The 14,818-nt window shown below is 44.2% G+C and overlaps 1 protein-coding gene across 3 annotated transcripts in view; it reads left to right on the top strand.

Moving 5' to 3' along the window:
• The window catches only part of PRKCQ (protein kinase C theta), a 65,052-nt gene that overhangs the window by 14,741 nt on the left and 35,493 nt on the right, over positions 1-14,818 (top strand). For 2 of the 3 annotated variants that reach the window (XM_069801563.1, XM_069801562.1), the window contains exons 2-6: positions 4,327-4,480; positions 4,574-4,728; positions 5,880-6,005; positions 11,368-11,567; positions 13,393-13,453. In XM_069801563.1, the coding sequence (XP_069657664.1) occupies positions 5,888-6,005; positions 11,368-11,567; positions 13,393-13,453 (379 nt within the window). In that variant the 5' untranslated portion in view covers positions 4,327-4,480; positions 4,574-4,728; positions 5,880-5,887. Of the gene's footprint in view, positions 1-4,326; positions 4,481-4,573; positions 4,729-5,618; positions 6,006-11,367; positions 11,568-13,392; positions 13,454-14,818 lie in introns of those variants that run through there. The other variant, XM_069801564.1, reaches the window with a different exon arrangement.

Raw genomic sequence — 14,818 nt, 5'->3', positions numbered from 1 at the left:
TATTCCCTCTGACCTCTAGAAAATGGGAGTTTTATGACATTAGGGAAGCAGCATCTCAAATCCAGAAATACTTCCCCTCCTCTCTCAGTTGGCTCTCATTCAGTAAATTGCCATCTTCACTGCATCGTGCATGCATCCATTTTCATTCAGTGAAACACAAAAGCATAAATCCCACTAAAGGCAGCTGTCCTCAATGCAGTTCCTCCTCTGACTATGAGCAGGAACTCATTTCTTCGTCTCTCTAACCACAATTGAGTAAGGACATTAAGGAGTTTATTACTTCCTAATATCATCTGGGAATGATTTCCATGTTGCATTATTCTCAAGAGTGGGCAAACCTCCTCTGCACCAGCGAAGCAGGGAGCAGTATTGCTGAACCCCAATTACCCTGTATTTAGTGTTTTATTGGAGGAGAGGTTGCAGGTGGCCCTTTATAGAAAGATGCATTTCATCCTTAGTTTTCAGATACCTTATAGTATCCTTTCCACTGGGAAATCAAGCAGACACTCTCCATATCCATTGCAGCTGCTTCTAGTGTTAAATTAAACTGCTGCTATTACAGTGAGCTGTTGCTGGAACTGAGTTGTGTTGTTACTTAATTGTTTATGGCTGTGGATGCGAGCCAAGTAGCAGTCCTGTAGTGGCAAAAGCTGGAGATATGACCTGGAAAACAGATGTTTGGGCCAAAGCCAAGGTGGTTTCAGGAAAGACAGTGAGAGAGAAGCAGGAAACCAGTTATCTGTCTGATTTATTGGACAGGGTGAAGAAATTTACCCCAGGACAGAGTGCTCACACGAGACTGGTACAACAGTAAACTCCAATTTTAGCTAGCTTTTAGCCAGCCTTTGCAAAGCTTACATGGGCAGCTGTTGATCTGTTAGTGGTAACACTAGGTGTGCCAAACCTACAAGCTTTGCAGCTGGGTAGAAAATTCTCGCCTGTTTGCTGGTGGCTGCAGAACATCTCATGCAATAGACTGGTTTATGTGAAGGCCCAGCATAAGTCTTTTACATCTAATACAATGCAGGGGATTTTTTGAAATTTAATGGCTTGAGGAATGTGAGCAAAACCAGCTGTGTACTGTGGAGGTGCTCCCTGTGAACATCCCCAGGCATTCCCCTTTGCTCTCAAAGGAGAGAAATGGGTTCATCACATGCTAATAGAGGGGTCTAAAATCCATCCAGCTGATGATCTTAGGGTGCCAGTTTTTCTGTTTCTCTCTCAGGAGCCCAGGTAATCGCCTCATGTGGAGACACAGATGCTGTAGATGTCTAGGATTAGGTGAGATCTGTCCCGCCCATGTTTTCACAGAATGACAGGCTGGCTGAGCTTGAAAGGCACCTCTGGAGATCATCTTGTCCAACTCTCCTGCTCAAGCAGGGCCACCTGGAGCCAGTAGGACCATGTCCAGATGGCTTTTGAATATCTCCAAGGATGGAGACTCCACAACCTCTCTGTGAAACCTGTTCGTGAAGTGCTTGATTGTACAGAGCCTGTGATGGGTTGACCCTGGCTGGACGCCAGGCGCCCACCAAAGCCGTTCTATCACTCCCCCATCCTCAGCTGGACAGGGGAGAGAAAAATATAACAAAAAGCTTGCGGGTCGAGATAAGGACAGGAGAGATCATTCACTAATTACCATCACGGGCAAAACAGACTCAGCTTAGGGAAAATTAGCTCACTTTTTATTACAAATCAGCCAGAGTAAGGTAAATGAGAAATAAAACGAAATCTCAGAACACCTTCCCTCCACCCCTCCCTTCTTCCCGGGCACAACTTCACTCCCGGATTTCTCCACCAAGCCCCCCCAGCGGCACAAGGGGGACAGGGATGGGGTTTACGGTCATCACATGTTATTTTCTGCCGCTTCACCTCCTCAGGGCGAGGGCTCGTCACACTCTTCCCCTGCTCCAACGTGGGGTCCCACCCACGGGAGACAGTCCTCCACGAACTTTCTCCAACGTGGGCCATTCCCACGGGCTGCAGTTCTTCACGAGCTGCTCCAGCATGGGTCCTTTCCACGGTGTGCAGTCCTTCAGGCACAGACTGCTCCAGCGTGGGTCCCCCACGGGGTCACAAGTCCTGCCAGAAAACCTGCTCCGTGGGCTCCTCTCTCCACAGATCCGCAGGTCCTGCCAGGAACCTGCTCCAGCGCAGGGTTCCCACGGGGTCACAGCCTCCTTCAGGAACCCACCTGCTCCGGCGTGGGGTCCTCCACGGGCTGCAGGTGGATATCTGCCCCACCATGGACCTCCCTGGACTGCAGGGGGACAGCCTGCCTCACCAGGGTCTTCACCACGGGCTGCAGGGGAATCTTCGCTCCGGTGCCTGGAGCACCTCCTCCTCCTCCTTCTGCACTGACCTTGGTGTCCGCAGGCTTGTTTCTCTTACATGTTCTCACTCCTCTCTCCGGTGGCTGTTTTCCGCGTCCCCACTTTTTTTTCCTTCTTAAAAATGTTATCACAGAGGCGTTACCACTATCACTGATTGGCTCGGCCTTGGCCGGCGGCAGGTCCGTCTTAGAGCCAGCTGGTATAGGCTCGCTCTCTCTCGAACACAGGGGAAGCTTCCAGCAGCTTCTTACAGGAGCCACCCCTGTAACCCCCCCCGCTACCAAAACCTTGCCACATAAAACCAATACAGAGCCAAAATGAAGTATTGCACTGAAGAGGAGGGAGGGGGTGTCCAGGATTTAAGACTAAGAAAAGTTTTAAACGTCACTGTTTAGGGAGCAGATCCACAGATCTGAACAGGTATCTTGTAGCACATCCAACCAGTGATTTTTGGAGCCGTGATGTATTTAGCAGGACAAGATGCTTTCCCAGTTTTAACTGTGTTGTAACTACATTGATTTCATTGAAATGTGATGAGCGCCAGGCTCAAACTTTTAGCCCTAATTTTGTTTCTTTAGTACTTAAGCCAATAGCATTACCACGGTTTAGTACCAAGGAGTCATCAAATAAACTTCAGCTTCCTTTGGCAACACTCATGTTCTTAGATGCCCAACATGTTGACTAGTAATTCTGGTTAGCATTCTGAGTTTTTAAAGGCGAGTTTTGAAAGTCCTGGTAAGGGGGTGCTTACAGCCCTCTCTGCACTTCCCCTTGCTCCCATTCATGGAACAAGTGGTTGTTAAAGCCAAGGGTGTGGGAATTGGGGATTTGGAAGAGGATACATAATCTTCTCTTGCCCAGCAGTCACCAGAAGTATTAGTGGACTATGGTAGAGGCAGAGAGAATACTTCTCTGTTCACACACAGAGCAGACAGAACATGCAGCTACTTGGATTTCCTTTCTGCTGCCAGAGACACTTTGATTTGGTTTTCCTTTTTTCTTTAGGCTAAGTAGGCTTCTTATTTTTTGAAACAAACAGCTAAATAATTGCATGGAACAGAGAGGGGAAATACATATACATATATTTCTTACTGTTAAAGGGATTTTTTCCCTACTTAATTTGATTGGATTTCTCTGCTTCTGTCAGTCCATGCAGAAATTTTAGACATTTTGTGCCATGGACCACCCATAAACCATTCACTGTACTATTGTGCAGTGCCACAAATGCTCCTCCTTACAGAGCTACCTGTGCTTGAATATCTAAATGCAAGTGGCTTTCCAGAGCAAGTTTATCCAGGCACTTGGCTAATGTGTTTCTGAAACACCCTTCAGAGAGATGCTGCCCTCATCCAGAGGAGAATAAGATCGTCCTAATCTCCTGCATCCAGTCCCAGGCGGTGTTTGCCTTTCCCACTAGCTTCTGTAAAATTGCAAAAGTGTTGGTGTTTTCCTAGTTGAGGGCAATGCCACATGCAGAGGTCCTTGGGCAGTCTTCAGAGGAGGTCTGATAGCTGCTGGTGGCCCACAGTCTGTGCGTACCTAGGGATACGCAGTAGACATGAGTTACAGGACTTTTTTCTCTCTTTCTGTCCTATCCTGTCTTCCCCAGGAACCTGACGGTTTTGTTCTCTTTTAAGCGCAATATCCAAGAGGGTTTATGAGTCTTCGCCGTTTTCCTGAAAACTCAGCCCATTTTGTTAGCTAACCTACCCAGGAGCTCAAATGGGAAGGAGAGGAGAGTCTTCCTGTGCTGTCCGTTGTATAAATTGCCCTTATGTAGGGGAATAAATTTAGGCAAACCTCCTGGGAAGCCTCCCCTGCCGAAATGCCCGTCAGAGAATAGCTGCAGTTGGCTGCATGGGTCATCTGTTTGCCAAAATGTCAGAAAGTGTTGCAGCATGAGTGTTCGGTATTTGTGAATATTTGGGCCAGAATAGTTGGTGTTTCAGTCCCAGTGCTAACTGTAGCTGTTTGTCTTCATTTTACAAAACAGGAAGAAGGAGAAGATCTCACCATATCCAGGACACAAGCAAAACAACGACCTGCTGCGACCTGGCCACACACTAACAGAAAGTTGTTCTGAGTTTTGCAGTCGCCTAGACTTTTGCACAGGGGGCTGATGGAAACTCATCGCTCCACACTGCTGGGTAAGAGAAAAGACACTCAAGTAAAGGGCTATGTCTTGGTTTCTCATGTTTTCTTCTCTCTTTGATGGTCTTGCCTGCTGTCTCCTTGAACAGAGAGTCCAAGTTTTAAAGTCAGCCCAGCCAGAGGAGCAGTTATCCTCATTCTTTCAGCTGAGAAAATCCTTTCCATGTTGTGCACAACTGTAATGAAAAGAGAAGACCCTCTTGCCAGAGACTGAACTTGTCTGTCAGGAAAATACTATTTACAGGTAAGAAAATGCCATTCCCAGGAAAGAATCTGGATCTTCTGCTATGTGAGGCTAGAGAAGCTGCCCTTAGGATAGGACATTTTATGTGTAAAAAGGAGAAGAGACTTGGGCTGCATCCCACACCAGAAGTCCTTCAACTTTTTGCTGTTGTAGTTGAACAATGTATTGTCAATATATTTGACAGGTAACAGCTGGTGACAAGACTCGTGTCTTTTAACTTTGGTGGTCCAAGACATAGACATCTGCAGCTGGGATCAAAGAGCTTCTTGCTCCCCATTGACTAGAAGGGGAGCCAGGAGTGACAAGCCCTGAAGTTGACACAGGAGTTGGGTGGTAAATCCCAGTCATTGGGCCCAGGCGGCACAACAATGGCCACCAGCTACAGCAGTTAATAATTTTTGGTTTCACTACATATTCTCTCTAGAAGCTCTGGAAGAGCCTACAGAGGAGACCAACCCAAAGGCTTTGTTGTGTTTCCTGGCATCTTGATTTTATATGGTTCTGTTTTAAGCTGCTTAAAATTATCCTGAGATCGTTTTTTTTTATTCTTCTCCATTTTCTACACAGCGTGGTTCATATAAGCTGAACTTTCTCTTTATAGCTTGACTTATGAATGTGGGTCAGCACTCAGGCAGCTGAGTGCCCGAGATCATTTCCATGCTGTATATAAATAGTACACAGTTATTTCACAGTTTCATGTTCAGCTCACAGGCTTCCAACATCCTTGTATTCCCGAAACCCTTTCTATTCTCATAGCGTTCGGGTGCTTGAACGCATGACTCAACACGAATTACAGCAGAGGTTACCCCAGCCAAGAAAGTCCCCATTTGGCTTCTGTGTATTGTCATTCTCGTTCCTGATGGCTGGCATCAAGTCACTAATACTCAAAGCTGCTGTCGCGGGTCTTTCCAGCCCCGCGATGAGTTCAGCTATGCGGTTAAGCCGACAGCTGAGTTACGTTACCTTACGCACGTTAAGCAGCACTCGGTTAGTCCATCGTCTTGCTCGACAGTGGAGGAAGTCGGAGAGTCTCCAGCTGGATGGATAACTAACGGCCGGCGTAACCCTGTCGAACGGAGATAAGAGGCTGGTTAAAACCAAGGGAATTTTTAGACTCTTCCCAAATATCGCCTGTCTTTTGTTTGACACAGGACTTGTCATGTCTCCCTTTCTGCGTATTGGTTTATCCAACTATGACAGCGGCCCTTACCTGCCATCCCAGGGGGAGGTGATTAACCCTTACTGTGCCGTGATGGTTAAAGAAGCCGTGGAGTCAGGTAAGTGGGGAGATGTTAAATATGCATATGAGTTTTTACAAGACTTGTGTGCACCTTACTGTGTCATTTCTGGTGTGTAAGAAGCACATTGGTTAATCTTTATAAGGGTTTGTAAAGTGCTTTTTGTGTCTCAGCACAGTGCAAGTTTGGGTTTGGCGTGGCCTGCAAGACAATCTGATTTTAAGATGGTGCCCAACAAATCTATGTCTTCAATTTGAGGTTATTATCAACTGAATTACAGTTCTGCATGTGACAGAGCAGATGAGCTGAGCTATATTCGGTTTCACTTTTCTATGAGCAGTTGCTGGTTTGTCAGTGGGACTCCAAGCAGGTGAAGTCTGGGTGTCCTAGAAATATCCTGTTTATCTTTGTTTATCACATTTTTTTGAGGAACTGACAGGTCCAGCAACTTCAATCATTTTAAAAAAAAATAGCTCTCAAACAGCCCCAGCCTTTGCAGAGAGAGTTAATTTCTCTACGTAATTGTTGTACTATGTAAAATGTTTGAAAATGAAACCTCCCGCTAAGCTGTTGTCTATGTCTGGATACATGGATCATTGCACACTTTCCTTGATTGAACAAGACTGATGAGTCCTCATTGGGAAAACACTTCTTAAACATGTCTTATACACAAAAATAGTCCCAGTGAGGGGATGAAAAGTTCTTCCATTCTGCTTTTCAAGAACCATGAAGATCAAGAATTTCAGTGTTAGGGAATTCCTCATATTGGCTGTTGTTTATCTTAAATCTTTGATAAATTCCTAACTTGACTGCTGTGATTCTTGAAAAAAATTAAATCAATTCAGAAATCCCTTTTTATACCTTGAGAATCCCTGTGACTTCAATCTCCAGAGGATGTTAAAGTAGTTTAAAAAAAAAAGATTTTAGAATTTTAAAACAATTCAGTATTTCCCTGGGCATTTTTGTTTGTTTATTTGTTTACTTTTTTGTTTGTTTGTTTTTTAAGAGTCTGCATTTATCACATTGAACTTTAGCTTGGCTTAAATGACACTTTAAATGATTCTCAAAGATGTGGTGACTGGTAAATTCAAAAGGAAAGAAAATACTGCATGACAAGTTATCCCTAAGATCTCACTTTTTACTGAAAAGATGTTCTATTTCATTGCTGTGCAGAGCTTGGCAGTTTGCTTTAATGAGGCCTTTGAAAGCCGTAACTCAAATTGAAGTTTCTGTCAGTTCAAAAGTAAATAAAATCAATTTGGTCAGAACAGACCTATATTTATTTGTCTTACACACAGCAAAAAGCTTTTTCTGGCACCTAACAAACACAAATGTACTAAGGGATATAATTTTTGTGGTCCTGAGAGTCAATAATAATAATAATAATAATAGTAATAGTACCTCTACCAACAAGAAATAAACAAGTGTGGTTTGGGGAACTTTCCTCCAATAGCGAGGATTGAATATAGGAAAAAATGATGTCCTTCTAATAGAAGATATACGTTTGCTGGGGTTTAATTGCACTGGTCTAGCCGTTGCTCAGAGCATGTGGGGCAGCCAGGGGCACTTCTCGTCATGTCAGGGATTGCAGCAGGAACCTCCTGAGATTGATTCATCTCAGACTCCCCTCTTGGGGGGTTGAACCACCCTTGGGAGGTGTTAATCTGCTGCTGGTGGAGGGTGTCTAAATGTGTAGATAGCTAACCTTACCTTAAGGTGACTAAGCCAAGATGAGGCCACGGTGGGGTCCATCTCCCCTATAATTCCAGTCTTCTGCACGGACGTTGATATCGGAGCAAGTCAGCTACCCTTGCATTAGAACCCAAGGGAACAAACAGGGATTTCTGTGGCGGGATTCATCTCGTCTTGAGGAAGACATCCATACTGGGTACTGATGAATCACACCCAGAAAAGCCCAGTGCTCTCCGCTGACTCCAAGGCCAGTTTAGACAGTCCGCTCAGAGGTAAATGTCTGATGTTCAGTGAGGGGAGCCTGACTCTAAATGCCAGAAATGCTCTCAACATGACCGTCCTGAGGAGCTGTCATGCTCAAACAGGCTCAGAGAAGGCAAAAGGCAATGAAGGTCTCAGGACAAACATCAGCTGAGTGTATTTGAAATAGCTGCATCCCTGCTTTGTGATTTTTTTGATCACGGTTTGCTCTCTGGCTTCCTGATTTCACGAAGCACTTGCTAGTCAATGGTAATAGGATTCAAAAAAAAAATTATATTGGTGCCCTGATATGCAAATTTTGGCTAAAGTGGCATGTCCAAGGTGCAGGAGTGGATCAGCTGCACAGCTGGTAAGAGATGCAAATAATCCTGTGCTCTGACACACGGCCACTAAGATTTCTTCAGGACAAATGATTGCTATATAGCGGTGAGTGCAGAATGCAGGGCAGGACATGCCTAAACCCAGAGCCGAATCCAGGATAGATCCAGTCCCAAATCCCTGCAAGCTCTGTGCTGCAACTGGTTTGGTAGATGACTCTGCTCTGACTTTTGCAATGTCCTATTACAGATCGGATATATACCATGTTTAGCATTAGCAAAGTGTGAGGCGTTTTTGTTTGTTTGTTTTTTACAGACAGAGCTATCATCTATAGTGGTAGATGATAAATGTATTTGGTTCCCAAAAAAAGGGAGTTTGACTCTGACTTTGGGTTCATGCCAAAGGCCATCCCTTGTCAACTAGCTGTGATGAATAAGTCCCACAGGTCCCCAGGGGTCTGGGAGTAGTGCACATCACCTGTGGACACAGGGGTGTCACAACAAGGCCACCCCAAAGAATTTCAGAAGCTCAGGAAAGATCTCAGGCAGCCTTTTTGTTTCTTCCACTTGCTTATTTTGTAAAAGGAACCCTGGTATTTTATGATATAGTCTTTAAAAAACAAACAAAAAAACCCATACCTCCATACAGTTAGAAGTGTTATTTATTACTGATGACAAAACATTTCAGAGATCATAGGGGCCTCTGAGGTATAAAAAACCATGCCCTTTAAAAATGACTTCTGCCTTCAGAAGCCACCCGGCCCGGTGCCATTTTACCACCTGTCCTGGTGACATTTGCTTCGTGAAAGATCCTGCTCCATGTTTGAACTCAACAAGCCTCCAGGAAAAGTGCTCCCAGCTACAGTGGAGGCTGCTGCCTGGGAAAGACAGAAGCTATTTTATTTTTCAGGAACCCAGGGTTAGATTAATCCCTGGCAGAATTCCACAGACGTCAGCGGGGATGCGCCGGGGGTGACTGTCTGATCCCATATATTGGCCAGTTCATTCACATTCCAGGGTTTGTTTATTTAAGCCATATGTTTCGGAGTGCAATGCAAACGAAAGCACTTGTTTTGCAAGTGCTGTGTTTCACATCCGTGGAGTTTCACTGATGTAGCAAAGAAATAATGGTCCTTACTGAGATTTCTGTTCTCCGTGGTGCTTGGAAGTTTATGTCCCATTTTTTATGGCTCATTTTGTTTGCTTTTGTTGAAAGAGTGCGCCAAATGTATATTTGCAAGCTTGATGGGAATGAATTAAGCCTGCAGACAATGAGCTCAGTATATGATTGCCTAAATCTGCATATGTGAAAAGTCAACCTCACTTAACTGATAGAGATGAATTCCCCTTAGACTGGGTTGCTCTAAACTTTGGGGAAACTGAATTTGAACCTAAGATTTAGCTGCACAACCGCTTGTCATACCAGGCAGGACAAGTGTGAGAAGTGATCGTATGCTGCAGGAATGATCTCTGCTCAGTTCAGCGATGCAGACCAGTGCTGATGGTCAGAGCGGACTGCAGCTCAAATCGAGTTTATGTGATCAAAACAAGTGCAAAAGCACTTTGTGAGAGCCAGGTGTTGGGCTGTGGAGTGAAATTTCAGCAAGTCAGTATTGGTTGCAGGATCCTGAGTGCCTCTTCTCAGGAAGCCACTTTCTCAACCTAAATCTCTCTAGTGAGTATAGTTTACATCAGTGGCTCTGGCAGTTCTTTCTCCTTCCATAGGAAACCAGTGTACAGGGTGATAAAGAGAGAGTTTTGTTATAATCTCACAGCCCTGATATTTGTTGTCTCCCAAAAAAACGTTCTCTCATTTCCTGACATGAATATTACACAATCAGGAGTCACCATTTCCTTTTTTTTTTCTCCTTCGCTCCTGCCTCCATAACTTTGGAGCTTGTTTACCAATTTTAATCCATCCTGAAGGTGTGGTACAAGCCTCAGAAATCCCCCAGTTCCTGCCTGTGTAGATCAAAGCTGAGCAGAGGGAAGAAACCCAAATTAGTCCTGCCATCTAGGGAAAGATTTTCTCCAGCACGTGTCACATTCCAGGCTATCAGCTGGATGTGCTTTTCCAGCTGGGTGGGATGAAGGAAAGGCTGGGATTATTGGAAATAGGAGAAGGATCTTTAGGAGACAGGAGTCGCAGGTTTGCTGCTCACACAACTGCTTTTTGTTCTGTTATGCCTCCAGCTTCAGCATTTGTTGGGTTGAAAATTTGGAGAGGGTAACTGTGAAACAGAATTTACCTTGAGTAAGTGTCCAAGCCTTTTACAGGGCTGTATGAAATGAATAAAGCTGGCTGAGACTCTTTTCAGAGAGAATTAACTAGAGATAACTGTCTGCAAGCTAATGATAAGCCTCAGAGATACCCTTCACCATTTTAAGATGAGTCTACTAGGAAGGAAGAGGAATTAATGCATGAGGAAGAGGTGCAGGAAAAGTTTGCTAGGTTGAAAACTTTACACCACTGTGGATGTGGTTGCAGGTCTGCAAGACAGTTCATATATTAACATCCCTGAGTTAGCCAAGATGTAGCAACTGACTGGACATGTGCTCCAGCTGAACCTTAATCCCAAAGTGCAGCCAGCTTTTGGGGAGATCGAAGCAAACCTGTTTGATTTTGCATTGCCGTGGGACAAATGATACCTGTAGCTGGTTATCTATGATGAGATTCACCTGATTAGAAGTGTGTACCTATGTTGTCAGAGTCTACGTTTGAGGTCTACTCAATAGAGTTAATGGAGTCAAGGGTGGAAATTATCTTTTCTAAGGTAGATGTATGTATTTAGTCAAATGAACACACCCTGACTCCATTGATTTATATTGATTACATTCTCTTCACTGGCTCTGAATGGAGCCAATGTTCAGACAGCTCAGATATGGGCATACACATTGTAGACACCTAAAGTTAAGTGAGAAGAATCCCGTCCTAGGTTTCACTTCACATAGTAACCTCCTAAGACACTCCAAAGTGGTCCTTCGCACACCGTGCCAGGAGAGAGACCTTAAAGTGGGTAAATAACACAGATCTGTCGCAGGGACTGTAGAGTGGTGGCCTTAGTGCAGATGAGAAGCATAAGCCTTAGTGCAGATGAGTCCAGTCAATCCAAACCACCTCTTGTTGACAGAAAATGGCCAAGTGTACGTGCAGAAGAAGCCCACCATGTACCCACCCTGGAACAGCACTTTCGACGCCCATATCAACAACGGCAGGGTCATGCACATCATCGTCAAGGACAAAAGTGCCGAAATGGTTTCAGAGACCACGGTGGAACTCAAGGTGCTGGCGGAGAGGTGCAAAAAGAGCAATGGGAAAACAGAGATATGGGTGAGCATCGTTATCTCCTCTGGCAGGATGGGATGGGGTGCTGCTGTAGGGTATGAGAACGCCTTGTATCCGTGCCAGGCTGTGACGGTAACCAGGAGGGCAGCAGGAACTGGCTGCCAACCGAGGAATAATGTTTTGAGTATACTTGGGTATGACTTGAAGGAAAGACTTCCATGCATGTCAGAAAAAAAAGAGCATGGCACATTTATATTACCTGCTGCTGTTATATTGAAACATGTGCCTTCTCTTAGCAAGGACTCTGGTTCAGGTGAGCCGTGCCCACATATTAATCTTCGCTTAGGAAACCCATTGGGGACAAATGGTAATGTGAGTGGCTAAGTGTGAATTATTTTATGTGCTCTGGGGAAACAGCTTTAAAAATTTAATCTAATATCATGTAACTGATTCACAGCTGCCCGACTTCAGAGTTATGTCAGAGGAACTCCTTTAAAATCACTGGAGTTATAGTGGAGTAAATTTGAAGTAACAGTCTTCATAAGGATGCTAAATGTAAGGTTGTGTTCCCTGGTAGTCCAACCAAGAAAGTTCTTGATAATAGTCTTTAACATGTAGTATTCGGTAGCCATACCATGAATAACAATAAAGCAGAAAGACATTTGGAGAGAAACTGATTTCCTGGATTTTTTGTTTGTTTGGTTTATTTCTCATGCCAGTTCTCAGACAAAGCTGCTTGCGTTAAGCAGAGAGTAGAAAAGCCAAAAAGGCCTTGGTCACTTAACACACCTAAGAGCAAGATTTGGTAGAGATTTGCACATTTAACACATAACTTGGAAGGAATTGAGAAACTTAGGGAAAGAATTGAAAACTGAAAGGCTCTGCTCAGCATGACTCCAGCCCCAGACTCCAAAGCCATGGGAGGCAGCAGCCTGGTGAGGAGGAGAGGGGGGACGTAATCTGGGGTGCTGCTTGCTTGCAGCAAGGGTAACAGACCTGAGGTCAAGTGGAGTTGGGAGACCCTCGTTCTGTTGTGTCCCAGCCTCGTACCAGCTCCTGACATCTTCTCTCCACTCACTCCGCGATACAGGTTACAACCTGGGGAGAGTGGTCTCAGATATCTCATCCCACAAGGGTCATGAGGAGAGAGAATAGCATTTTTCTCACTTTTCTGTGCAAGGGCACGGTTTCACCTGGAAGGTAGAGAGGTCACCTTGCGCAGGCTGTGCTGGAGGTGGGTGGGGAAGGGACTGTTGTGGTTCTCAGGCTGAAGAAATCCTTGAAGGTAGGTCTTCTTATTCCTAGGCAAGTGGATCCAGATTTACAAAGGCACCTATGGACGGAGGTTCAGATAGGTGGGAATGTCCAGGTCCAGTGGGAAGGCCCCAAAAATGCCTGAGTAAGCTTGTGGCATCAAGGACTGTAATGGAAGTTAGACTTGTAGAACCAAGTGTCTAAAAGATTTCAACATCTTTTAAGTACCTGCCTGAAGTTGGCTGGGTTTTCTGAGGTGCTCCCACTTCACCCCCACAGGATCTACTGGGAATCATGAGATTTCTCTATAGATAGTGCTGATCCTGAGCTGGAGTCTAAAACCTGCCTACAGCTTCTGTGGTTTTTCTCTTCTATCATGCTGCTCCAAGTGTTTGATAAGAGGTGATCTAGCCTCCTCTCTCTATAATTGCTCCTACCCTGCCTTGTTGCCCCACACGGGTATGAGCAACCCAAAAATTAGCATTCATTGGCATTCACCAGTTCCCTCTGGGAAAAGGAGATAGCTTGAGTCATCTGAAATTATTGTTGCTTCTTTGAATGACTGTTTAATGATTGCACTGGTCTTTTTTTCTTATTTTTCACTTATCTCAACCAGCTAGAACTGAAACCTCAAGGCCGAATGCTGATGAATGCAAGATACTTCCTGGAAATAAGTGGTAAGTGATTTCGTTTGTTAATAGATAGATGTGATTTCTGGTTATGTGGGGCAGACATGAAAATGAAATGCTCCAAAAAAGTGATTTTTATTGTATGGTGGGGATGAAGATTGACTGTTCCTCTGTGATTTGCAAGGCAGATTTTTGGCCATTTTGCCACTAAAATGATAGATTTTCTCATTATGTTAAGTAAGGCAGAATAGATACATAAGGAGCCAGCTCCCTCTGAAATCATTCTACTTGTATGTATGCACCTAACATGTGCCTTGGTGTGCGTTATAGTGCAGATGTAAAGGATGGGATACAATTTATGGTTGACAACACCTAAGTATACATGTTAGTCGGGCTTTTAAGATCAAGAACAATCTAGGCAAAACAGGAAAAGAACCTAGAAAGTGATTCAGCTGATCAAATGTAGGTTTCTGCTGCAAGGTGAGCTGAGTCATTCACTGGGCTCCATTGCCTGGTCCAGCTAGACCTCCAGGGATGTGGCAGTGGCTTAGTCAACCTGGACAGGTGATGCCATCATTTACATGTCTTCACTGGGAACCAAAGCCCACCGGCAGAGTTCGATGTCCACGTGAAATGCATTTTGCTTTGTTGAAGAAAATGGGTTACAATCCAAATGCTCAGTTTTATTCTCCCGTCTTTGATGCCAAAATTCTGCCACATTCAGATGTGGGGTGAAGCTGTGAAGTATAGGTATCTAGAAGGACCTCCCATTTATAGAAGCATAGAAGTACTGAAGGCGGCTAATAGCTTGTCCATACTGATATTTTCTTCATTCATTCCTACCTTTAATATAGAACAGACTATTATTGCCTCCTTGTATGTTATAAGATATCAGAGGCCAAAGCATAGAAAATGCAAGTTGTGTTTGTATTACAAAAAGCAAGATCAGCATCAGATCACACAGGGGGCCAGTTACCACAGAATATCTATGTAACTTGCTGTGTAATGGATGAGTAAAACAAAACAGAGATTGAGAGTGAGGTACTGTGTGCATATCTAGATTTGTGGACACAAGCACATATATAAGTGCACAAGTATATATGCACGTGTAGTCAGAATTGGTTTGTTTGCTGTTCTAAAAAGTTTAAATGTGAACCGTGAATAATGGCATGGACACAGCAAACAGCAAAGCAATTGTTGGCATGGAAAAATAACAAGAAAAAGAATATCCTAGGAACATACATACATGCTTATCACACACATTACATGCACACATAAAGTATTCAGTTAAATACCCACATATATATATACACACGTGTGTGTGTGTGTGCACATATATAGATAACAATTAATTTTTATGTAATTTAAGCTTTTTTAGGGCATGGCTCTTCAGTGCTATACAAAGTTAGAATT

This window comes from Haliaeetus albicilla, chromosome 14 (genome assembly GCF_947461875.1).
Source record: "Haliaeetus albicilla chromosome 14, bHalAlb1.1, whole genome shotgun sequence".
NCBI lineage: Eukaryota > Metazoa > Chordata > Aves > Accipitriformes > Accipitridae > Haliaeetus > Haliaeetus albicilla.
This window is presented reverse-complemented; position numbering and strand designations above follow the sequence as displayed.